The following is a 24,297-nucleotide window of genomic DNA, read 5'->3' as shown; positions in this document are numbered from 1 at the left end:
TTGGCTTATTTTTTGATGAGTTTTGTGAAGAGCTTAGCTTTCCTAAAATCTTCTTTGAAGAGACTATGAAGTACCATCATCACTTGTCAAAAAATTACAAACAGTAGCTAAATGGGAGCTTATGCACAAAGATACACGTTTTGCTCTCAATATTGAAAATTTATTCTTCAAGTCCGTAAAAATCATGACACAAAAAATACTAACCTCTAATTGGATACGTCTTTGCAAAGCAAAGCTAGACGGAGCAACATTGTGTGTTGGGAAAGTTTGTCAAGACACAAATATTGAAAAGCTACTATTATCACGACTAGGCTATAGAGATTTTGAAGCACTTCGTACTTCACCTAACTACAAAGAAAATTTGAAAAAGAATGTTTTTGGCATGATTTGGCAGTTAGGTTCACCAAATTTCTTTGTCATATTCTCTTTAGCCAAGAAAAGGTACAAACCCATTGTCACGCATCGCAACAAATAGGTGCACTTGAACAAGAAGACAATGAAAGCGATCGCTCTTTCACAGACGTCTGATCCGCGTAGATCTAGTAATAACAACTCGATTTTATCTTAACCGCTTCGCATCCATGAAAAGACTACTCCTCAACGATAGTACAATCTACGGAAAAGTTGTCGACTACTTCTTTGTCACAGAGTTTCAAAGCCATGGTAGTCGACATGATTATGGCATTCTGTGGGTTGAAGAAGGTCCACTATTTGATTGTGGTGATGAAGATAGCACCATCACTACATTTGTGGATAAGAACACAACTACAAGTATGCCATAAAATCTAATATCTAACCAACCATTAAACTAATCATTTGATGTGGGAGAATAAACAGGAACAAGGGTTAGGATATAGACATGTGCTTATGGATCTATCTCAACACAGGTCCAAGGTTAAAGGGTCCAAATGAGAGATGGTCTATCAAAGAGCAATGCTAGCTAATGGAGCTTTAAGACCTTAGGGTTAGCTTCATGAAAGACCTCCAAAGTTTAGTGTTAAGAGTCCTTAGACTGTAGGCAATCTAGGGTTGTGCTTGAGGTGGGAACCCGACCCAAGCTTGAGGTGCTTGTTGTGCTTGCTGACTAAGGTGCTTGTCGTGCTTGCTGACTAAGGTGCTTGAGGTGCTTAATGACTAAGGTGCTAAGGTGCTCCATGACTAAGGTGCTTGAGGGGCTTAAGGTGTTCCCAAAGTCAACCACAATCCCTACTCATGGAGGGGGGTGAGCCCTTATTGTAGGGCATGAGAGAGAACACACACACCCTCACACAAGTCAAGCATTGTCTAAAGAAGCAACAAGGACACATGTCAATTCTTCTCCATGTTACCCTCAGAAGGTGCCTAAAGCCTATTGGTTGGCCTCTCAAGTGGTCCAATGATAATTTAGCTAATTTAATTAGTTTATTATGCATTTATCAAGTCCTCTCTCTCTAAGGGGAAAGGGGGACACTTGTCCCAAGGCTAGCATGGCTACTTGATATACACTATGCATGTGATTGGCTAGGCTTGTAGGGGCCCAATCAACTTCTAGCATGAGCTACAAGGGGGGGTCGACCAAAGCAAGTTGGGGGTGTGCTTGGGGGGTATAGTCTCTCTCACACACACTCACATGCTCATTCTTGCTTGGCAAAGTGCAAGAGCTCCATCTCCTTCTCCAAGATTGTTGAGAAGTTGAGAGCATACACCAACATTCTTGGCTACGGAATGCAAATCCAACCAAGAGCCATGCTCCAATGCTTAGGCTTGCCATCTATACACAACAAATTAGTGCGCAACAAGCATTTGATATAGCACAATCGGTCATGTACATAAACACTAACTCCTTTGATCAAGGTGCATTGGTCCTAAAAAAAAACCCCTCCTTGCAAAAACTTGATCCATCAAGAAAAGACATATTCTTTCAAACTATTTTCCATAAATACTCTGAAAGACCAGAAAGCCTCCACCATATATGCTTGGCTGAATATACATCAACAATTAAGCAAGATGGAAAAACATACAAAATGCTACGTAAGGGTAAGATCATACGACTCGTGAAATATAATATTCTCAAAAGCTTAGAAGACTACTACAGGGAACAATGCTTACTGTACCTCCCTTGGACCACAAATGAAAACCAACATCTAAAAGAATCCTCTTCATGGAAGAACACATATGATGAATATTCACAAATCATAAAATTAAATGAAAAAAAGTTCAATAAAGATAGCATCCCAATAGAAAAACTAACAAAACAATGTATTCTCTCCCCAACCACAACTAGCATAACAAACAATGACCCACAAGAATCACATCAAATAGATACTCTCAATGACTTAAAAATGCCACAACTCTCTAAATGCAACTGTATCTACACAAATTCAAGTACCTCACAATGACAAATGATGACTACTATGCTGGCATTGAGAAACTTAACCCCCAACAATGACACATACTCGACGATGTAATGCTCAAAAAATGTATACTCCTAACAAAGTAATACATCTATTCCTCACAGGAGAAGCGAGAATAGGCAAAACTTTCACCTTGCTATTTGTAGTAGAAGGATTGCAAAGATTCTATAACCATAAATGTCACCAAATCCAAATTTTCCGAAGGCACTGCTAATGGCCTATATAGGAAAGATAGTTTTCAATATCGGTGGCACAACTATCCACTCCGCTCTTCACTTACCTCTAGTTCCATCTTCACAAACAAGTTTAAGTGCCGAAAATTTAGATGCACTTTCCCTCCTCTACAAAGGTTAAAAAATTGTAGTTTTTGAGGAGGTCTCCTTAATCGGCTCTAGGATGTTCTCAATGGTAGAGTCATGCTTGCGCGCAATTAAACGATCCATGACAAACCATTTGGTGGATTGGATGCCATTCTATGTGGCAATTTATGTCAAGCGAGTTCTGTAAAAGACACATGGATCTTTGGAAAAAAACATACACTGCTAGAAATTGTGTCTTCTACATATTGGCATACATATCCAAAGTGCTATGAGCTCACAATACCTATATGACAAAGCGATCCAATATTCATAAATATCCTTAATAGGCTTCAAGTTCGCCAACATAGCATTGAAAATCTAGATTACCTTAACCAAAACTACTATAGACCTGTTCCAAATAACATTCAAGTTTCTCATTTATTGTACTCCAACAAAGACAAAGACAATCACAACCTTCAAGTATTTAATCAAATAGAACGAGAATCGCACACTTTCATCGCCATCGATAAAAGAAACAACTCATGCAATAAAACAAAAAATATTCAAGTAGATCCAAAATTAACTGGAGGGTTGCATGCCACTCTAAACCTAAACACATGCATGGTTGTCGAGCTATGTGCAAGAAACTTGGACATTCTTGATGGATTGGTTAATGGCGTTGAAGGCGAGTATAAGAATTTCACTAAAACACTTAACAAAATAATAATCTAGGTCTATTTTGCAACCCCTATCGTTGGAAAAAAAAAAAACGCTATGAAAATCAAACACTATACTCATGGAGCATAATGGACTCCAATAGAACATGTCGTATGCGAGTTTCAGGTGGGCAAAAATTACTTGAATACGATGTCAAGATCACAATTTCCAGTGCAACCAACTAGTGTACGAACAATCCACCGTTCACAGGGCCCGAAATTGCAGACCCTAGCTTTCAATCCCAAACACATAAGAACACACGGCCTTGCATACACATCACTGTCATGTGTGTGAGACCGAGCAAACCTACACCTGCTCAAAAGAATGCAACCTTCCCATATCAAAGTCGACCAAATTGTGTTAAAAGAATTAAATCGCCTTCAAGTACAAGCCAAACGGATCTCCACTCAGAAGACATTGGAAGCTTACTCAAACACACATATCATCATTTAATCACTAAATGTCGCGTCTTTCAAAAAACATATTACAAAGATTATAGCAAATTCCACGGTAATGGCATCACATGTGCTCTATTTGCAAGAAACAAAAAAATAACTTGTCACATGCCATACCAGGCTATTTGCAACACCAATTCAATGCAAATATGGACGTCTCTCTACTGCACCGACAAAATCTACCTCACTTGAAATCTGTCCATATCTCTCGTCCAAGAGTAGAGATAATACACACAACCAATACCATAACCGTCGAGGTCGCTTCCCTTTACAGTTCCCCCGCAACACCCTACCAAATTTGATCAATGCGTTATCTCTGATTCTCAAAACCGCGATACAAAAAATTCAATCATTATCCTAGGTGACTTCAACATTGACATTAATGCTCAAAATACTTCATACAATCGTCTGTCCTCCACACTAAATAAATGGAGCATCAACCAATTGTTAAGATATCACAACTATCCACGATCATCACTGCACCACATCTAGGCTAGCTCCACAATCTCCACCTATGAAACAAGAACAAATTTTATGTATTGGTTAGATCACATACATTATGATGCCTTATTAAACCTTTAATATTTCCATTCCACACTCAATCAAGCTCGATCAACTTTGTGCAAGCCACTGGACGTATGTCCATAGCGTATTGGTTTGTAGCCTCTCCTGGATTGCGCTGGCCAGAGATCAAGCACAAGGAGTCTTGGCTGCCCAAATTTTTTTCTGCTGCCGTCTCACGCTGCCAATATCTTTTTGACATATGGCTTCCAGGCCAAGCTTGGGCGGTGTGTAAGCAGCTTAATAATACTGCTTTCTTCTTTTTACATCGAAGCAGAGAAGAGCACCTTGTGTGGCGGGGAAGGATGCAAGGCACGACTACCGGAGCTGGTGTCCCTTGCGTCTCAGTTCTGAGCAACCGGACACGTTCATGCTACGTCTTGCGGGTAGTGGGATCAGTTCGTCTTAGCCCTGCCCATCGCAGAATTTACAACACCACAAGCTTAGCAATTTTTCAGCGAGATGAGAAGAAGGACCTTCTGGCAGGTGTACACAGAGACCATATGCAGTCCATTGCTCGCATCGTGGAACAAGTTCGTTTCTTACCCTCACTATGTTTGCAAAACTGTGCAAAAGATGATGCTAATCATGCATACCACGCACATGTGTACACACAAACTCTCTCCAAGCCTGGAGCTTTGAGATTACCAAGGACAGGCTTCTGGTATTTAGATTCCATCTGCCTATAAACTGAAAAGGAGTCTTTGCTAGCCATGTTGAGTATGGACTCTTTGGATATGAAAGATATTTGCCAGAAAGCAATCATGATTTTCTTTTGACCATAAAAGGGAAATCCCAAGGAAGCTAGACGCTTGTGATTGAGCTGATGGTGCAAATTGATTCCTCAGTTTTGGTTTGGAATGCATATATACAGCGAAATGGAAAAACAAAATAGAAATGCGAAGAGAATGGCCAAAGGTATACAATGAAGGGGGACTAATGTAATTAATATACGGCTGGGACTTGCTTCAGAATCTGAGATAGTGACCTGTTAGGACTGTTTGGGACTGCTTTATCGTTTGCAACTTCTCTCTCTTACTCTCATCAAACATTCATGAATCAGTGATTTCGCCTTCTTCTGTCAGTCTTTGCATCAGTGAATACCTAGCCTTGCAACCAATTTTTTTCTGTGGGGTCTTTTCTGTCCCTTTATATCCTAAACGAAACTTTTGTAAGAACCTTAGTTTCTTCCACTAACAATCTTTTGTGCTCGATTTTGCAGCAATCGCTTAGTTTTTGCCTTAATTGCATGCTACATTGCTCTGTTGCCCTACACCACCTCTGTTAGTACCCTTATAGGTAGTGGGATAGGTGCCACTTGGAAGCTGGCTGCCCTCTCAGCTTGTATCATGTTATTATTGCAGAACGTCAACATGCGGGGTCTGAGGCCTCTTTTTTTGAAGCGATAATGCAGGGTGCTTGTTCGACAAGCTGTCACAAAGTGATGATGTGGCATGATGGTATTGGATCGGAAGAGAGGAGTGAAGGCCGATTGGAGCTGGATTGGAGCATAGGACCGAAAGTCTGAGGCTGGGCTGGCACGAATTGCGATGCGATTCGTGGGACGCTTACGTGGTTGATTTTTTGGAACGCTATAGCTTTTAAGCGGCAGCTTTCGATAGCGATTGCTTTTGGGCCTATGTGCCTTTAAATATGAGGCCTTGGGGGTCTCTGTGAGATCGAGTTGGCTACATCCTACTCTTTATTTATGCTTTCACATGTATGATGTGCTCATATTTTTGGCATGCCAAATTGCTAATTCTTGCATGTTGTAAATGAAAAATAGGTCAATGTAGATGAATGCAAGCTCTCCATTAAGACTCTTAAGAGTCTCAACAAAGATCGTGATCCAGAGGAGGAGCAAATATTTCGAGACCTCTACTTGGAGTTGGAGGAGATTGATCGCCGTGTTTTTCGCACACGGTCCTGCAAGAAGGTGTTTGTGCGAGCTTCGGCAACTACAGGTAGAGGAGCTTCCACTCCGGTTGAGGAGCTTCCACTCCGGTTGCTCCTGGGAGTGGTAGAAAGCGGCACAAACACCCAGGATCTATGTGTGGCGAGGCTCAGGTAGCGGATCTACTATGGCGGCCACCACTTTGGAGAATGTGCCAATTTCTAGGTCTGTGGATGCTAGAGAGCAAGAGTTTGATGATGAGGGCAACATCCTTAGTGAGGGAGATTATGGTCTTGCATCCAATACATTTGATTCAACTAGTGATGAGGATGATGCAACTACCGCTAGCTCAAGCTCGGATTACATCTCCGATGATGAGAGCGATATGTGCACTTAGGACTCTCTCTTTATGCTTTAAAGTTTGCACCCATGGTCCATGAGACTATGAGTTGTGTCACTACTTTTTGTCACTTGTATCTCTCGAGCCTCGACTCTCTACTTTATGTAATGAAATTAAATGCAATCATGATCTTCTTTTTCCGAACATTGCCGTTTCCAATGTCCATGGATACATCTTTCATGTTCTAACTTGTAAGACTTAACTTTTAATTTGTAAGTACTTAGTACTAAGTACTAAGGTCTATGTTATGACTCATAATAGAGTATAGGCTCTAAAGATGTATGATTTTTTTTTTTTTGTATCGTACATTACGTCAACAGACGTCTAAATTTTTTTAGTTCGATTAGTACCGCACGTCTTCGTACGTGTAACCATCGTACGTGACCGTACGTGTCAATCCTGCTGCCAGCTAGTACACCCTCTCTCTGTCCATATGCTCAACTCATGCTCAAGTCTTAGGTGACCCCTCACACATGGCCTTGTTTAACATGAAGGTCAACAAACCATCAATATGATCCCTAGCATGTATGAAATGCTCTATCACAATACCATTATAATCATGCGCCCTCTCTGTGTGCAATTTGTCAGTGGCTCGTCTCACCATCTCTGTTGTGAAGAAAGTAAAAGTGGGAGGACACGACTTTGGTGTGTGGCCGCTTTTGGGGAGCTAAGTTTTTAGCATAATCCGAGCGGGCTCGCTGTTGCCCTCGCCCACCTCCCTCGCGCACGCACTTCACCCCCCTCTCTCGCCATCGCTCTCCCCTCCCCCCCCCCAAAGCCTCCCTCGCGCTGCCCTGCCCGCTGCTTGCTGTCAGCCCAGCGCACAGCCACTGCCGCGCCTCAGCTCGCCCGCCCCAGCCTCTCATTCCCGCCAGCAACCCGTCCCCCCCCCCCCCCCCCCCCCCCCCACTTCTCAGCTCACAGGGAGTCGTCTTCTCAGCTTTCTGGGAGTTTTGCGTCACCTTTTCCCTTCTCGATTCAACAGCAGACACAGATGGCGGCTTCTGCTCCACCTCAGAGGGACTCTACAGAAATCCCCTCGCCCGACACCGCGGAGCCGACCCTTCGACTTGCTCTCTCGCCAAAAGAGCTTCCTTGATGGCCGAAGTGGAAGGTTTGCAAGCCACTTCAGTTATCTGCAAGATCATAGGCACTCTACCCAATCGGGGCGAGGTTCGGGATCTACTTCAGGCCCGCCTTCTCTCCAATGTGGGCAAGATCACCGATGTCCACATCCTTGGGAGAGGGTACTACCAGATAGAGTTCGAGTCTCTAGAGATGACGGCCAAGGTGATTTCGATGAGCCCGGTCGGCATCCGAGCAGCTCGAGCCTACTTTAGACGATGGCATCATGGTTTTGACACCTCTAAAGATGTGCTCGAGGAGGAGGCAGACTTGTCGATTTTGGTCTGTTTCCCAGGCTCGAGACGAGAGTACCTCTCTCTTCTCCACAGGATTGGTTCCATGTTCGGGACAATTCTGGAGTCTTCGCGCATTGCAGCTTCTGCTATGGTCAAGGCTGCAGCAGGTTTACCTACTGTGTGGGTTCTTGTTCGAGACACATTCCCTCCCCAAGGTGGTACTGCTGCCTCGGGTGAGTTGGGGATGGATCAGACAGAGTGCGGAGTATGCGGGTCTCCCGAATCAGTGTTTCATTTGCAGACAGATGGGCCATTTGGCAAAGCCTCTCCTCACAAGAGACCTCGACCCACAACGTATGCGCAGCCTCCCAAGGTTGAGCATGCCCAGCAGCTATATACATAGGACGCACATGCTGGTACCTCGACTGAGACCAGCGATCAGACAACTGATGGTTGGCAGCAGGTGCCTGGCCGCCTCCGACATGGGCGGGCTCGCCCCACTGCTCCCCCTGGTGGCCGACCTTCTGCAGCTCAGCAGCACTTGGTTCCGACCGGGGATTGTTTTGACCCCCTTCAGCAGGACCTGCCTGAGGAGGCCCCGTCCACTTTATTTCCTCCACCTCCAGCTCCTCCTTCCTTAGACGCTGCCGCTCCGCCTCCCTCGCCTCCTCCCCCTCCCCCACCTCCACCCTCGCCTCCTGCCCCTCCTCTCTCCCTGGTGGGGCCCACAGCCTCATCTCCCGACCCCTCCTCCACTCCTCCTCTGACGTAGGGGACTGAACACGCGTTTGCCGCCGCGAGGCGATCTCTTCGTAGTGCTTTTGCTACGAGTTGTGTAGCTTGAGAGGGACAACCCGACCCGAGGCCGCCTTTTTTGGTGCAGACTTCTCCTTTTGCAGTAGTCCCTAGAGGTTTGGCTAGCTTTGACATTCGCAGACGCTGGGACTTGAAGACTACAGCTCCACATGGTTCTTGGGTGACTCTTCTCCTGACCTGGAGGAGGCTTTCTTTCGAGTCCACGTCCTCTTTCTTGCAGCTAGAGGCATTGAGGCTTTGGACATAGCGGTGGGTTTCTTCTTTCCGCTGTGCGGTAGGGATCCCACAGAGTGGACCCTGCACATAGTTCTTGACTGGCTCCAGATTCAGGCTACCGAGTTCTCACACCACACAAAGGACTTAGGGGTGACACATCTGGTGCAGACACTTTTGCCTCTTGCCACGTTCAGCATGACGCCTCCGCCCTCCGCATGCAGCGGGTTGCAGGCACATTGTGATGTAGTTGTTTGCTGACACTGAGAGCCCTCCTTGTTATGTATTTGTTCATGAGGATTCTTAGATAGAGGATGTAGCCCTTCGGGCTGCACGCTCGGCTTGGGCCTAGGCGGGACAGTCACTCCTTTCGCGCTTGTCTAGGGGTCGTTCGGATGCGGATTACTCCCCATCCAAACCGGCCTCAAAGATAGCGAGGTTGGCTGCTGTTGCAGTATTTGTTTTCTCTCTGTGACTCCATGAGGATCATCTCATGGAATGTGCATGGATTAGGAGGGCCCTAGTTTCAACGTCAAAGGGGTCTGCTGCATCAGGACCTTCAGAGATGCCTTTGTTGGGTGTTCAAGCCCAAGTTTGGTCCAGTGTGTCAAGCCCGTGGGAACATCTCCCAAAGCATGCAGTTAACACACTTAGTTTGCATGGAAGGTTTAATCTATATATATGTAACACTTATTTTTAATCAAATATATCATAGCGTGTCTTCATATTGTGTCGACTCTCTCTCTCTCTCTCTCTCTCTCTCTCTCTCTCTCTCTTTCATCTCCTCTCTCGTTCTTTGTGTGCTGCATGCCTCCAAGGCCTCCATGGATCCTCATCGCCGACATCCACCATAGCCGTTGCACCCAACACTCGTATCAAAGCCCCAGGTTGGCTAGGGCGTTGGCATGTGGCGCTAGCAGAGCCCAGGCGTAGGTGTTCTAAAACGCTCTCTCTCAAGCGGCTCCCAGGCGGGCAATACGCAGGTGAACTGACTCCATCGTGGGCAAAAGACATTTCAAGACGCAGGGGCAATCGGCAGTTGTAGTGCATTTCAAGAAGCCGTTCTTGGCGCAGTTTCCAGAGCACAAGCGGCGCTTTAACATGGTTGTGGAGCCGCAAACGTGAAGGCGTTTTTGCTGGCGTATCAAAACACCGCTAGAGAAGCTGTCATTGGTGGCGCAGGCAAAACAGCCTCCGATAGTGTTTTGAAATACTATTGCAGCAGGCCTAGAGGACGTTCAGCTCAACAGGCTGCCCGTGGAGCAGTCCTCTGCAGAGCGTGTTAAAACGCCTATTGTAGAGTGGGACGAGCAAATAAACAAGCTTTCACAATTAATATCCAACTCTCTTACTCTATTGAATACCGCAAGCCTCCAAAGGTTGTTAATAGTGTTAAGAGTATCAACATGATTATCTTGTGGGTGTTACGCTGCCCATTCTTGAGGGAGATGAAGACCGCACAAATCGAAAGTTTGCTACAACACATGCAGAGTCCACAAACTATTTTTTCAGTGTCATAGAAGTTTTTTTTCTATTTGTCAACACAATCATATACTTTTTAGTCGAAGCCTTCTTTTAACTTGTCTGTTGTCAGTTATTTCCATGCAGTCAAAATTTTGTAAAGGGTTATAGACACTGCCACAAACAAAAGTGGTAAGACCTCCCTGTTTTGTTTGGTCAAGCTCTTGTTGTCTCACATTGATAGCTGTTTGAGGGAAGTACACACCTATGTTGTTGTCCAGGGGGGGACTTCTACTCATAGTTTCAGGTGATTGGACTCTGCCATGGTCTGTATCAAGTCCATAGTCAGTGGTTTGGGCTTGAGGGGGGCTTTGTTTGGTCCAGTGTGTCAAGCCCGTGGGAACATCTCCCAAAGCATGGAGTTAACACACTTAGTTTGCATGGAAGGTTTAATCTATATATATGTAACACTCTTTTTTAATCAAAAATATCATAGCGTGTCTTCATATTGTGTCGACTCTCTCTCTCTCTCTCTCTCTCTCTCTCTCTCTCTCTCTCTCTCTTTCATCTCCTCTCGTTATTTCTGTGCGTGCTGCACGCTTCCAAGGCCTCCATGGATCCTCACCGCCGACATCCACCATAGCCGCTGCACCCAACAGCCTTGTGGGTGGTGAGATTGACATTCTTATGCTTTAGGAGCATCATTTTTGTGAGAGTTGCATTAGATAATGTGGTCAGATTTTGCGTGGTAGCTATGAGACGTTTTGGTGAGCTACTATACAAACTGGTGACATGGCTAGCCCCGTAGACACGCAAACTATGGCAGTAATGCCACGTTGCAATAGGACGGAATCCCTGAAAAATGCACTGGTAGGCTGACATGGAAAAGCGTACGGAAATTCCGCTTTTTACGGTGTTGGTAACGTGGCAGCGTGTACGGATTTCCGAAAAAAAGCACTGGATGAATTAATTGCTTTATGGAACTATTGCTTTTGATTTTGAAGCTTTTAGGGCTGTGCTTTTAGCATCCCTTGTAACCTTCATAATGTCTGCAGAGCATCTGGACGCAGAGTCTGAGAGCGAGCACCCGCGGGAGTTGTACTTTGCTCAAAGATTAATATAAAAAGAAATACTGAAAGGGGCGCCTGTCTTTGGGGCCAAAACCTCTTGGCACGGAACTCCGCCGGGCCGTGTCATATCAATTGTGAATTTTGTGAACTGTTTTGAAGTGAGACTCTGCTGTGTCGCGGTAGAATCTTGACTTAGAGTGTCCAAGTTTGTTACAGTGGTATCAAAGCGGAGAAAGATTCTTCTTCTACGGAGGATCCAATCCTTTTTACAGCGCACACAGCTTTTGCGAAAGAATCTTCATGCCATGACCTCGAACTTATTAGCCACTCCCACCCTCATACATCGCGTATCGGGCACGCTCCCGTCTTCATTGCTCTGTCTTATAGGGCATAAAGCCATTAAAAATCCCAGATTACCCGGGTTCTGGTGAAGAATCTGATAGAGATGACACCTCTTAGTGGGAAGGCAAAGAAAAGTTGAAGATCCGGCACGGGTACTGAAGAAAAGAATGAAGATTTGAACAAATTTTTTTTCAGACAAGTTTGCCAGAAAAGGAGTACAAACGTCAATTGCAGATTGGCATATGCGTGAACAGATTGATTAAGTACTCCAAGGACCGATACACCTGAAGAATTACCAGATTGATAAGATTTATTTGAGACCGCGTGTGGCCATTGCTTCTCCTCTCAGGTAGGGAGTGAAGCCGAAAAGACAGACGAGTGTAGAAAAGCAGAACCTATACTCGTTGAAAGACATGGACAAGCGAAGCAAAAAAGCAAAGCTTCGGAAAGGGCAAGAAAAAGGCAAAGCAGCCTAGATTTCGCCCAGTTTCTGACTGTCACGAGGACGTGGCAATTGCTAACTTGAGTTGTTGGTTTCTTTCCGATGATTTTTGTTTATTTTTGGGACCCTCTTTTTGAAGTTGCAAATGGTCAGACATTGTATGGCTAGTGTGAAACGGCCGAGAGTTTCACCCGCAATCGGGAAGGGCAGGTCACCATGAGTTGGTCGGGCCAATCGGCACTGGAATCCGAGCAGTAAAAGGGTGTCTAGGCTCAGTTCAAAGTCATTTAGGCCCCTCGCGACACTTATAAATTGGTGGGTACTAAAGAATTAACTCAAAAGAGGCAAACTGGACACATGGCGGCTCCTGAGAAGCTTTCCCAGTCTGCATGAAGAGGGGGCGCCCATTTCAAGAGAGGGGGCTGATTTCAGCCCATAAGTGAGTGCTACAGTTGTGTGAGTAGTGGGTGCAGGTGCTCACAACTTTAATGGAAAGCTTGCCTTCTCCCTTGCTCTATGTAGCGCGACGATTTGCTCTCGCGCATCTCTCCCCCCCCTTTGCACATATGGTAATGCCCCACTAGTTGGGCTTCTCAGATGACCATGTACAGTTCTGGGGGTTTATGCGCGTTTGCCAAGCAAGAGCCTTCTGTACTAGGAACTGGATTAGCTAATTGGTAATCCCCTTCAAGTATGCACAGTTCCATAGTGAAGGAATGTGAATACGGAGAGTTTTCTCACGTGAAAACTTGTCCGATTTACAAGGGAACTGTCCCATTGTGTGTGGGAGTACCTGAGACGCGTAGGCGTGTTCGCTCCGTCTGAAACGGTCCAAAACAGAGAATTACAGCCTGCTGTGTTTTTCTGCAGGTTTAGAGTTTCGCACCTAAATTGCAGGAAATTGCCATTATTTGCCAGGGGAGCCTGGGAAAGGCCTTGGGATGCGTATACAGGGCAGTAGGCACCTAATAGTGGCCAAACAGAAAATTATAGTATGCTGAAATTGACCTGCAGCTCACTGGAAAGCTTCCATACCGCAAGGGAAATTGTCCTTGACGTGTACTTTTGACCTACAGGGATATTTGCGCCGTTATGTTGGCGAAATTGGGTCAAAAACCTGCAATTACAACCATGGACAGGTTTTGACAACTTGGTGAGGGTTAGGTGGAAGCGTTTGGATCGTTTTTTTTTTGCCAGGGGAGTCTCGGGAAAGCATTGGGTGCTTGTACAGGACAATTTAGAGAGATTTCTTGCGAGGAATCTCGTCTAATTCAAGGGGCAAGTGACCCTGCAGGTGCAAGAGCTCGAGGGCTACCCAAAAAAGTGATCGGCACGCGCATCGGAGCGCAAAACAGAGAATTCAGCGAGCTGCAATTTCTCGCTAGGCTCGGCAAAGAGCTCTAAAGTGTGTGGAAAGTCAATGTTTGCTTGGGATTTTGTCCGTGGAGGATTTTCAGCCCGATAAAAGTGTGACAGCTAGAAGGTTACAGGTTTTTCTCAAGTTTAATAAGAATAAAGAAATATCAAAAGGGGCGCCAGTCTTTGGGGCCAAGCGGTGTCGCTGTCTGCTTGGTAGCGCTCTAGCTGCCAGGCTGTGGTTTGTCTTGAAGTGTTGAATTCCTCACAGGTTTATTCGTGAAGTTCCTTTGTGTTGTAAAGTTTCGGGTGAAAGCCAAAACTTACTGCCCTAAGGGCGGGCCGGTTTCACTGACAATTCTACCGAGGACTCATCTTCAGATACTTCGGACTCTGACGATCACATGTTTTATGCAAAGAAACATTTTTATAAAGCCAACCAATATGACTTCCTCGAAGATAAAAGCAAGAAAGTAAAAGAATTTAAAGAAGGTGGACACTCGATTTGAATCCTTTCCGAGATGCTCGAACATGGTGGTTCACTCTTCTATTGAGAAAGGAAGCTTCGGTTAAATGGTTGAAAGGTTTTTTATTTCTTCTTGGCTGACTCGGGAGTACGAAAGAGATATACGAACTGCTTGGAATTATCTTCGGATGACCAAGGGAGATTCTTTGGACGCTTATTGCGAGAGATTTTGGAACTCTTTTCTACCAGCCTCTTCATTTACGAAGGTCTTGTTTAAGGAACAGATTGAGCGGTTTTGTTGTGGACTTCCTACAGAGTTCCGACACTACAGCTCGGAACAGAAGTTGCATTCTTTTGAAGAATTGATGGGTCATGTGAAACGGGGTTTTTGCGATACAGTCGGGAAGTTTGACTTACCCCACGGATGAGATCTTGACTCAGAGAACGCAACAGATCTTTCACAATGAGAGTAGAAAGAGAAAGAGTTCCCAGAACAAAGAAAAGAATGATAGACGTCCCCGACAGACTCTTAGAGAAAGGGTTATCTATCTCAAAGAGGGGAAGTGTTTTGGATGTGGGGAACATGGGCACATCTCCGCAAAGTGCCCCAAAAAGGCACAGCAAGAACAGCCTACAAACAAGCCAGAGAGTTCTAGAGTAGCAGAGGCATGTGGCAGAAAAGGTAGATGAAAACAGAACTAGTACCACATTGCGTGGGACCCGAACCAGCCAACTTCTTTTCACTTGAATTGGCGGCTCGATTTGGGATTAAGCCCGACAGGCTGAGGCCACAGGCGGAGGTAGTTCTAGCGGCACCCGGACGGGATGATGCCATTACATCGATCATTAGCAAACTTCGTTTGCAATGTCAGGGGTGTTTAGGGCACGAGGACTTCTATGTAATGCCCTTGGGAGGTTGTGACGTCCTCCTTGAAATCCCTTTGTACCATACGACAATGCTGTGGTTGACTCTCGGGCTGAGAAAGCGACTTTGACAAATGAAGGGCACAGAGATTGTATTTGATGAAATTCAGCTTCTTTCCTCTTTTTCTGGAGAGAACTGAATGATGATTGAAGGTCGAATATGTTTTGACCTAGAAAAAGAACGCCAAGATTTTCTCCACACTTATGCCGATTGCTTTTCTGACGGCCTGCCAGGCGAGTTGCCACTAGCTCGTCCTGAGGATCATACCATTGATCTGATACCTGGAAGCATACCACCGAACCGGCCACCTTACCGTGTGAGCCGAGCCCAAAATGAAGAGATTATGAACCAAGTGAAAGACCTCCTGGAAAAAGATCTTATTCAGCCGAGTACTTCACCTTATTACTCTCTGGTGTTGTTGGTTTTGAAGAAAGACGGATCTTGGAGAATGTGCATCGCTATAGAGCTCTCGACAAAATCATCATAAAGAGCAGATTTCCGATTCCTAGGATCGATGATATTCTAGACCGACTACAGGGATCCTCTTGTTTCAGCAGGATCGATTTAAAGAGCGGACATCATCAGATCCGAATCGTGCCGAGAGATGTCTATAAGACAGCTTTTCAGATGACTTTTGGTTTATCTGAGTTTTTGGTGATGCCTCTTGGCCTAACCAATGCTCCAGCGACATTTAACTGAATGATGGACATGATTTTTTGAGAGTACAAATTATTTGTTGGCACTTTCTTTGACATCATTGTTTTCTCCAAGGATGAGACAAAACATAGAGAACATCTGCTACGGGTCTTTCAGGCATTACGAGATCACAAGTTGGTGATTAATGCAAAGAAAAGTGAATTTTTCCTACCTGGAGATACACTTTTTGGGACACATCGTCTCACCAGCAGGAGTGCAGATGGACCCGGCCAAGATAGAGACCATTCGTGATTGGCCCGATTTGAAGAATGTCTATGAAGTTGGAAGCTTCTTGGGCTTATGTTCTTACTATCGGCGGTTCATTAGAAAGTTTGCAGAGGTTGCTTCCCCTTTGCATATCTTGACACAGAAAGGAGTCCCTTTCTCGTGGGGACCCACAGAGGTGACTGTCTTTCAGACATTGAAAGAGAAGTTGACTACAGGACCAGTTTTGACTTTGCTGGATTTGCAGAAGTCATTGAAGTATATTGTGATGCTTGTGGTCGTAGTCTAGGTGCGGTCTTAATGCAAGAAGGCCATGTCATTGCCTACGAGAGCCGATTGTTCTCAAGGCCGGAATTGACAGCACAGATTTATGAGAAAGCTTTTGGCGGTTATCCATGCTCTTACTCAGTGGCGACATTACCTACCCGGAGCCGATTTTACGGTCTTTACAGATCACCAGAGTTTACGCTACTTCTTGTCACAGAAGCAGCTATTGAAAAAGCAGATGCGGTGGGCGAACATCTTGTCATAGTTTCACTTCCAGATTGTCCATGTACAGGGACATAAGAACTTGGTGGCAAAGAAAAGGTCTCGGAAGCCGTTGGTTCTTGCTATTTCCTCGATACATCATAAGAGCTTCGAGGATATGGTCGATCAGTATGCCACAAATACAGATTTTGCAGATATTTTCACTCGGGTACGGAATGGAGAGATATTAGCGGGATATTCCATTCGGGATGGCTACTTGATGAAGAAAATTATGTTGTGGGTTACACAGCTGTTAAGGGAAAAGGTTTTAATGAATGCCAGTGTCCACCTTTTACGGGTCACCGTGGCATTGCTTCCACCTTGAAAGGTGTGGAGAGATACTTCTTTTGGCCGAGATGTCACAGGACGGGCACCACGTGCCAATAGAAAAGAACAGACTGAATAAACTTTTAGCACTTCAATAACAACTGAGAGAGAGAGAGAGAGAGAGAGAGAGAGAGAGAGAGAGAGAGAGAGAGAGAGAGAGAGAGAGAGAGAGAGAGAGAGAGAGAGACACGCGACACGGAGTGGCGGAATTCCACCCAAGAGAGTATTGGCCCCAAACCTTGGCCCTTTCGGTATTTCTTTATATTGCATCAACACAGTACAAGCCGGTACTCGAGACTTTGCACCTTCTTTAGGAAGCATACCAAAGAATGAGCCCTAACCTCATATTTAAAGGCCCTAGACCCCAAAAGCAGTTTACAGTAAAAAGCCTTTAAAACTCAAAAGCTTCCGGTCCAAAAGCAATGCTCAAAAGCTACCAACGTAAATCACAGAAATCCGTACAGCCTGCCACGTCATCAGCTAGTGCAAAACGCAGAAATCTGTACAGCATGCCACGTCATCATGCCAGTTCAATTTTCGGATATCTGCAACGTCATCAGTTTTTGCGTGTGTGCGGGTCCTGCTTCATTTTAATCCTTTGTCACTTGGGGCCCCATCGGACGGGGTCCCCATAAGTTGGGCGGACTTCTTCTGTTACTTGTTCTTCTTAGGGTTTAGGCCCCTCGGCCGGCATCTGCAAGTTGGCTCCATTCTTTAGGCTTTGACACGTCAGCAGTTTGTTACACGAGACTCAAGGACCGCCATTTGAGATTGTTGAAGGTGCTGCGAAGGTTCCACCCTTCTTAAGCACGAAAGATAAGATTTTTGAAGCGGATGAGTACACACACGATTTAGATACGGCTTTTGCCAAAGTCCGCGAGGCTTTACAGAAATCTCAAGAAGGACAGAAAAAGGCAGCGGATCGCCATCGTCACGATTTGAAATTGAAGGAGGATGATTGGGTGCTCTTACGCTTTGAGAAGGCACGCCTCAGAAAGAAGAAGGGAAAGGAGAGGTTTTTTCCAAAGCTTAGTATGAGATACACACGATTTAGATACGGCTTTTGCCAAAGTCCGCGAGGCTTTACAGAAATCTCAAGAAGGACAGAAAAAGGCAGCGGATCGCCATCGTCACGATTTGAAATTGAAGGAGGATGATTGGGTGCTCTTACGCTTTGAAGGCACGCCTCAGAAAGAAGAAGGGAAAGGAGAGGTTTTTTCCAAAGCTTAGAATGAGATTTGAAATTGAAGGAGGATGATTGGGTGCTCTTACGCTTTGAGAAGGCACGCCTCAGAAAGAAGAAGGGAAAGGAGAGGTTTTTTCCAAAGCTTAGTATGAGATACTACGGATCTTTCTAGATCTCTGAAAAGATCAATGATTGTCTCCTTCTTATTGAAACTGCCCGACACTTGGAGGTTTTACAATGCATTTCATGTGAGCCTCTTGAAACCTTTTAAGGGTGATGTGCCTGAAGATGGGGAGCCTGATGAGCAACCCGAAGTGGAAGAAAACGAGGAGATCCTTGTTCCTCAACAGATTTTGGCACATAAGACACAAAGAATAAAGGTTAAGTTCGAAGGCGGTTCTTGGTTAAGTTCAAGAACTATCCTGCATTGGATGCGAAGTGGATGGAGGAGGAGGACCTAGCAGATACTCCTCAGATTGTGAAACTTTACCTCGAAGCTTTTGATTTATCATAGTCTATCCAAATGGAACCCAGAATTCAGCTTGGCCGGAGATCTGGTGTAGTGGGATGCACAAGAGGGGAGTTACTCCGCTCCTTTCTCAACAGATGCCTTGATTTTTGAATACTAGAGTCACTGATGTCTCTTTGAGCTTCAGGGTACTGAGAGTTGATAGTATTCTGCTCGATGACTTTATGAAATGAAATTCCGGAATATGAAACTGATTTGTTCTTGACTTGTTTTTAAGTGCAGGAACTGATAGGCGAAATGACTGCAGCATTTTGGTCTAATTAATCTCGAATAGACATGGTTGCAATAGGGGTTAGTCAATCGGGCATCGATAAGGTCTCGACTGGATCTAGATGCTATTGCTAGCTACATTACCGATAAATCATGGTCTAAGATCCGAATGAATGTTGAATGTCATGTGATGTCCTGTGATGTCGTGTGATGTGACTGTCGATTGGTACATGTGCTAGATGTGTGCTCCTAGTACGCAGGTACTAACAATCAGTGTCTGCTAAGACGGTTTATGGCCTCTGTCTGTTTTGCAGGCGTAATCGAGGGTGATTACAATGCTTTCAAGAGGGGAGTAGGTCACAAAGTGATGATGTGGCTGCCAGAACCCTAATTCTGCTGAAACCCTAACTTTAAAATAAAAAACCCTAATTCTTTTGAAACCCTAACCCTAAAATCAGAAACCCTAATTCTGTTGAAACCCTAACCCTGAAATGCTGACTGGCTGGCTGCAGCGTAAAACACGGAAAGGCTGCCACGTGGAAGGCTGTACGGACCTCTGTGATTTGCGGCAACAGCTGGACTTGCTTTTTCCACGCAAGTTGGGAGAAAGAGAGAGAGAGGCTTTTTTGGCTTTATTTTTAAAAGCTAAATATGGCTTTTTGGCACTTGCTTTATTTTCATAAGCAAGAGAGAGAAAGAGCCTTTGCTTTATGGGAAAGCTTTTGATTTTCAGCTTTTGGGGCTCTACTTTTGGCATCCCTTGTAACTTTAAATATGTGAACAGGCCTCTCACAACTCAGAGCATCTGGACGCAGAGTGTGAGTGTGAGCGCCTGCCCGCACTCTTGTACCTTGAACTCAGCTCAATACAAAAAGAAATACCGAAAGGGCCCCCAGTCTTTGGGGCCAATATCTCTAGGCACGGAACTCCGCCGGGCCAGTGTCGAATAAAATTGTGAACTGTGAACTGTTTTGAGGTGGTTATTTGGTGCTGTCGTGGTAGATACTTGACTTGGAGTGTCCAAGTCTGTTACAAGGGCAGCTCTGATCGCATGTGGGAGCGTAGAGAGGCTTTCCTTCGACTCTGGCGCCCTGAGCCTTTCTTCACCATGGTCCAGGGTGGGCTTAGATGACACTACCGTCCACCTATGTGGCTTTTCCCTCCTCCCATCTCTTGATTTAGCCTCATTGTACATATGCTGTTTTTCATTGGGAGAGTCTCCCCTTATGATTGTTGTAGCCCTCTCTAGCAGAGGTGGTTGTAGCCATATGGACAGTTTCATGAACTAATAGAAGGATCTCTCTCAGAAAATAAAAAGTTTTTAGCAGTTCTCCTGCTTTTGGGGGTGCCCAGTTGAGGGGCCCTCTTGTACCTGTAAAAGTGCCTTGAGAGTGAGTGTTTGTTTGGCAAATCATCGCATGGTTGCAAATTGCAGAGCTTATCCCTTTTGGCGGTTGTAACATGTGATTATTAATAAAGAAAGAAGTACTGAAAGGGACGCTAGAGTTTGGGTCCAGTGCATCTGGAGTGGAAATGCGCCGCTCCATATCGACTCTTCTTTCTCTCTCTCTCTCTCTCTCTCTCTCTCTCTCTCTCTCTCTATTCGGTTCGAGTTTGTTGTAGTTTTTGTTTGTGTGTTGCTATTGATTTCTCGGTCCAAGTGGTATCAAAGCTCCTGGGCTACGGAGGATCCGATCCAATTTGTTGCAGTACACATGGGTTCCAACTGTGAATCCGACAGAGAAGAACACATCCCACCTACTACCATTTTGCGGGAGGATGAAGAGCAATCACATCCCAGTGTGGAGACGGAGAGGACCAACGGAGACTATAACGAGGGCAAGCCTTTATCTGATGAGTCAGGAGAGGACCATGGCAGGCCTTCGATAGAGGATCTTGAGAGATCAGAATACAAGCGACAACGTTAGGCATACAAGTTTGCAAGGTGACTTGTCAAATGCTCCAAGGATCCGAAGTATGTGATGTAACAGGCTTAGACACTTCAAGCGAGAAATCGATAGCAACACACAAACAGAAACTTTATAATCACTGAACTTTTGTACAGATAGAGAGTCGACACGGCCCAACGTAGTGCCAATAGAGATTGGCCCCAAAGACTGGCGCCCCTTTCGGTATTTCTTTTTATATTAATCTTTGAGCTAAATACAACTCCCGCGGGTGCTCGCTCTCAGACTCTGCGTCCAGATGCTCTGAGAAGTGAGACCCTTGGGACTTATTTATTGATACAAGGGGTGCTAAAAGCAGAGCCTCAAAAGCAGTTAAATTCAAAAGCAATGGGTTCTCAAAAGCTACTGACTTTCAGAGGTGCCAAAAAGCACTAGCGCTTTCTGCGGAAATCCGTACAGCTGCCACGTTAGCATGGTCAATGCAAAAAGCGGATGTCCGTACAGTGCCACGCCAACAGATCCGTACAACCTGTCCGTACAGTCCACGTCAGCAGTCTATACACTACCTCTCCGTACAGTGCCACATCAGCAAGGTCGTGCCATGTCATCATTTTGTGACATACCCCCCTCTTGAAAGAATGGTAATTGCCCTCGATTACGCCTGCAAAACAGACAGAGGCCATAAAATATTTCAACATACATTGACTCTAAGTACCGACACACTAGATACAACACATCTAACACTTGTACGAAGACGACAATCACATCATTGCACATGACATCACAGGACATCACATGACAAATCAATCACAAAGAAATTCATTCCAAATCTTAGACCATGACTTCTAGCAACGTATTTAGTAACCGCATCTAGATCCATCTCGGACCTCACTGATGCCGGATTATGTCTATAGAGATTTATGAGACCGAAATGCTGCAGTCATTTCGTCTTTCAGCTCCTGCACTCAAACAAGTGAGATGAGAGAGTACAAATCATTCATGTTCAATTTCGGGAATTCCATTTCATGAAGTTATACAGCAGAATAATGTCAGCCCAACAGTATCCCTGAAACCCAAAGGGATATTAGTGACTCTATTCAATCCAGGTAATCTGTGACAAAGGAGTGGAGTGACTCCCCTCTTGTGAAATCCCTCTGTACTAGATTCAACCTTGCTGATCTGCTGGATCTCTTGGAGTAGACATAACTAAACCGAATGCTTCAAGGTAAAGTTCCAAAATTTGAGGAGTATTTGCTAGGTCCTCCTCCTCCATCCACTTCGCATCTAATGCCGGATAGTTCTTGAATTTAACTAAGAACGGCCGAATCACTTTACCTTTCGCTTTTCTTTCCTTGTGTGCCAAAATCTGTTCAGGAATGAGTATCTCCTCGCTCTCTTTCACTTTGGGTTGTTCATTTGGCTCCCCATCAACTGACACCTCACCTTTAAAAGGTTTCAAGAGATTCACATGGAATGCATTGTGAATCTTCCAAGTATCGGGCAGCTTGAGTCGAAAGCAGACATCATTTATCTTTTCTTTAATCTGGAAAGGGCCATAATACCTCATGCTTAGCTTTGGAAAAAGCAGCTCCTTTCCCTTTCGTTTCCTTAGGTGTGCCATTTCAAAATGAAAGAGCACCCAATCGTCTTTCTTTAGTTTCAAGTCTCGTCGATGTCGATCTGCTGCCTTCTTATGTCGTACTTGAGACTTCTCTAAAGCCTCGCGGACCTTGGCAAAAGCAATATTCAGAACTAGATCATACTGACCTACTTCAAAAATCTTATTCTAGGTCTGGGGAATGTTCTGATCTACCAGCTGATTCCCTTTTTCCTTTATTTCCTTGTGCCCTGGGACTTGCGGGTACCGTCTTTTGCTTCCCCTGTCCATTGGCACGTCAATGTCAATCATCGGAACCCTAAAACGCACTATCATCTGATTTCTTGTTCTTTGGAATCCTTTGATGAACTTGCATTTGGTTCCCTTAGTTTGTCGGAACCCTCTGATTCTTTAGAATTCGGTGATGAGCTGTCATCCGGTTCCCTTGATTCATTCTCTTCGTTGGCAAACTCTTGCCTTTTTGAGGTGGATACTATCTTGTTCGTCGCATAAGTCAATGAGCCGGCATGCATTTCAAATCGTTGCTTAGTCATGTCCCATAAGTCTTCGAATGGAGTTAGACTTCTGGTTCAAAGGATAGTCTTGAATCTCTTTAGCAAACCACAACAAAACCGCTCAATTCGGTCTTTCGAAGTAATCTTCCGAAATGAAGACACTGGCAAACAAGTATCTCAAAACCTCTGACAGTAGTCATCCAATGTATCTTCTCAGTCATTTTCAAGTGATGCCAAGTCGTGATGACATCTCTTGCATATTCATCTAATATCCAAGTTGACGTGAATTTAAAAAAAAAAAACCACGTGGCATTGCGTTTCTCTACGTAACAACAAAGTAGATCACCATGCCTGCACCGTTCCTTTCAAGTAAGATGCCGCCTTTCGCTTCCTGGAATGTTCTGAGAACCGCTCTCCAGAGAAGGCGACGTCAAACTGTTGTACAAACTCAAGGGCTTGATGGGTGTCCTGGTAGCTTGGAAACGTCTGAAACCTGACGACTTGACTCCCTTCCTTGACCTCCTTGGTTTTCTTGTTGATCTGGTCATTGTCAAAAGAGGACGAGCTCTCCTCCTTTAAACGGTTAGATGGCCTTCCATGCCTGCTAGACTTTGTTTCAAAAATCTACTTCAAAAGAATCTTGTCTTAGGTAATTCTTCAGGTGTTTCGCCAATCTTGGGTCCCTGGATTACTTAATCAATCTGTTCACACATATGCCAATCTACAGTCAACATTTGTACTCTGTTCTGGTAAACTTTTCTGCCGAAAAATTTGCCCAAATCTTCATTCTTTTCTTCAGTTCCCATTCCAGATTTTCAACTTTTCTTTGCCTTCCCATTGAGAGGTGTTATATCTGTCAGATTCTCCACGAGAACCCATGTGTAATCTGGGATTCTTTATGGCTTTATGCCGTGTAAGACAGAGCGATGAAGACGGGAGCGCGCCCGATGCGTGATGTACGAAGGGTGGGAGTCGCTAATAAGTCCGGGATCGGGGCACCAAGATTCTTTCATAAAGATCTTTCACAAAGAAAACTTGCGTGTGCTTCAAAAAGGATCGGATCCTCCGTGGAAGAAGAATCTTTCTGAGCTCTGATACCACTGTAACAGGCTTGGACAGTCCAAGCTAGAAATCGATAGCAACATACGAACAAAAACTTCATAATCATTGAACTATTGTAGAGATAAAGAGAGAGAGAGAGCCGACACGGCCCGGCGTAGTTCCGTGCCAAAAGAGATTTGGCCCCAAAGACTGGCGCCCCTTTCGGTATTTCTTTTTATATTAACCTTTGAGCAAAGTACAACTCCAGCGGGTGCTCGCTCTCAGACTCTGCGTTCAGATGCTCTGAGAAGTGAGACCCTTGGGACTTATTTATTGATACAAGGGGTGCTAAAAGCAGAGCCCCA

General features: G+C 44.9%; 1 protein-coding gene across 3 annotated transcripts in view; it reads left to right on the top strand.

The window, feature by feature from the left end:
* The first annotated feature begins 4,644 nt into the window (after positions 1-4,644).
* The window catches only part of LOC147435243 (RNA-binding S4 domain-containing protein), a 64,479-nt gene continuing 44,826 nt past the window's right edge, over positions 4,645-24,297 (top strand). For 2 of the 3 annotated variants that reach the window (XM_086488329.1, XM_086488328.1), the window contains exon 1: positions 4,645-4,958. In XM_086488329.1, the coding sequence (XP_086344455.1) occupies positions 4,731-4,958 (228 nt within the window). In that variant the 5' untranslated portion in view covers positions 4,645-4,730. The remainder of the gene's footprint in view (positions 4,959-24,297) is intronic. The other variant, XM_086488331.1, reaches the window with a different exon arrangement.

Source organism: Adiantum capillus-veneris, chromosome 18 (assembly GCF_014529385.1).
Source record: "Adiantum capillus-veneris isolate H3 chromosome 18, ASM1452938v2, whole genome shotgun sequence".
Classification (NCBI taxonomy): Eukaryota; Viridiplantae; Streptophyta; class Polypodiopsida; order Polypodiales; family Pteridaceae; genus Adiantum; species Adiantum capillus-veneris.
Note: the sequence above shows the minus strand (reverse complement) of the source record. Positions and strands in the feature narration are given on the sequence as shown.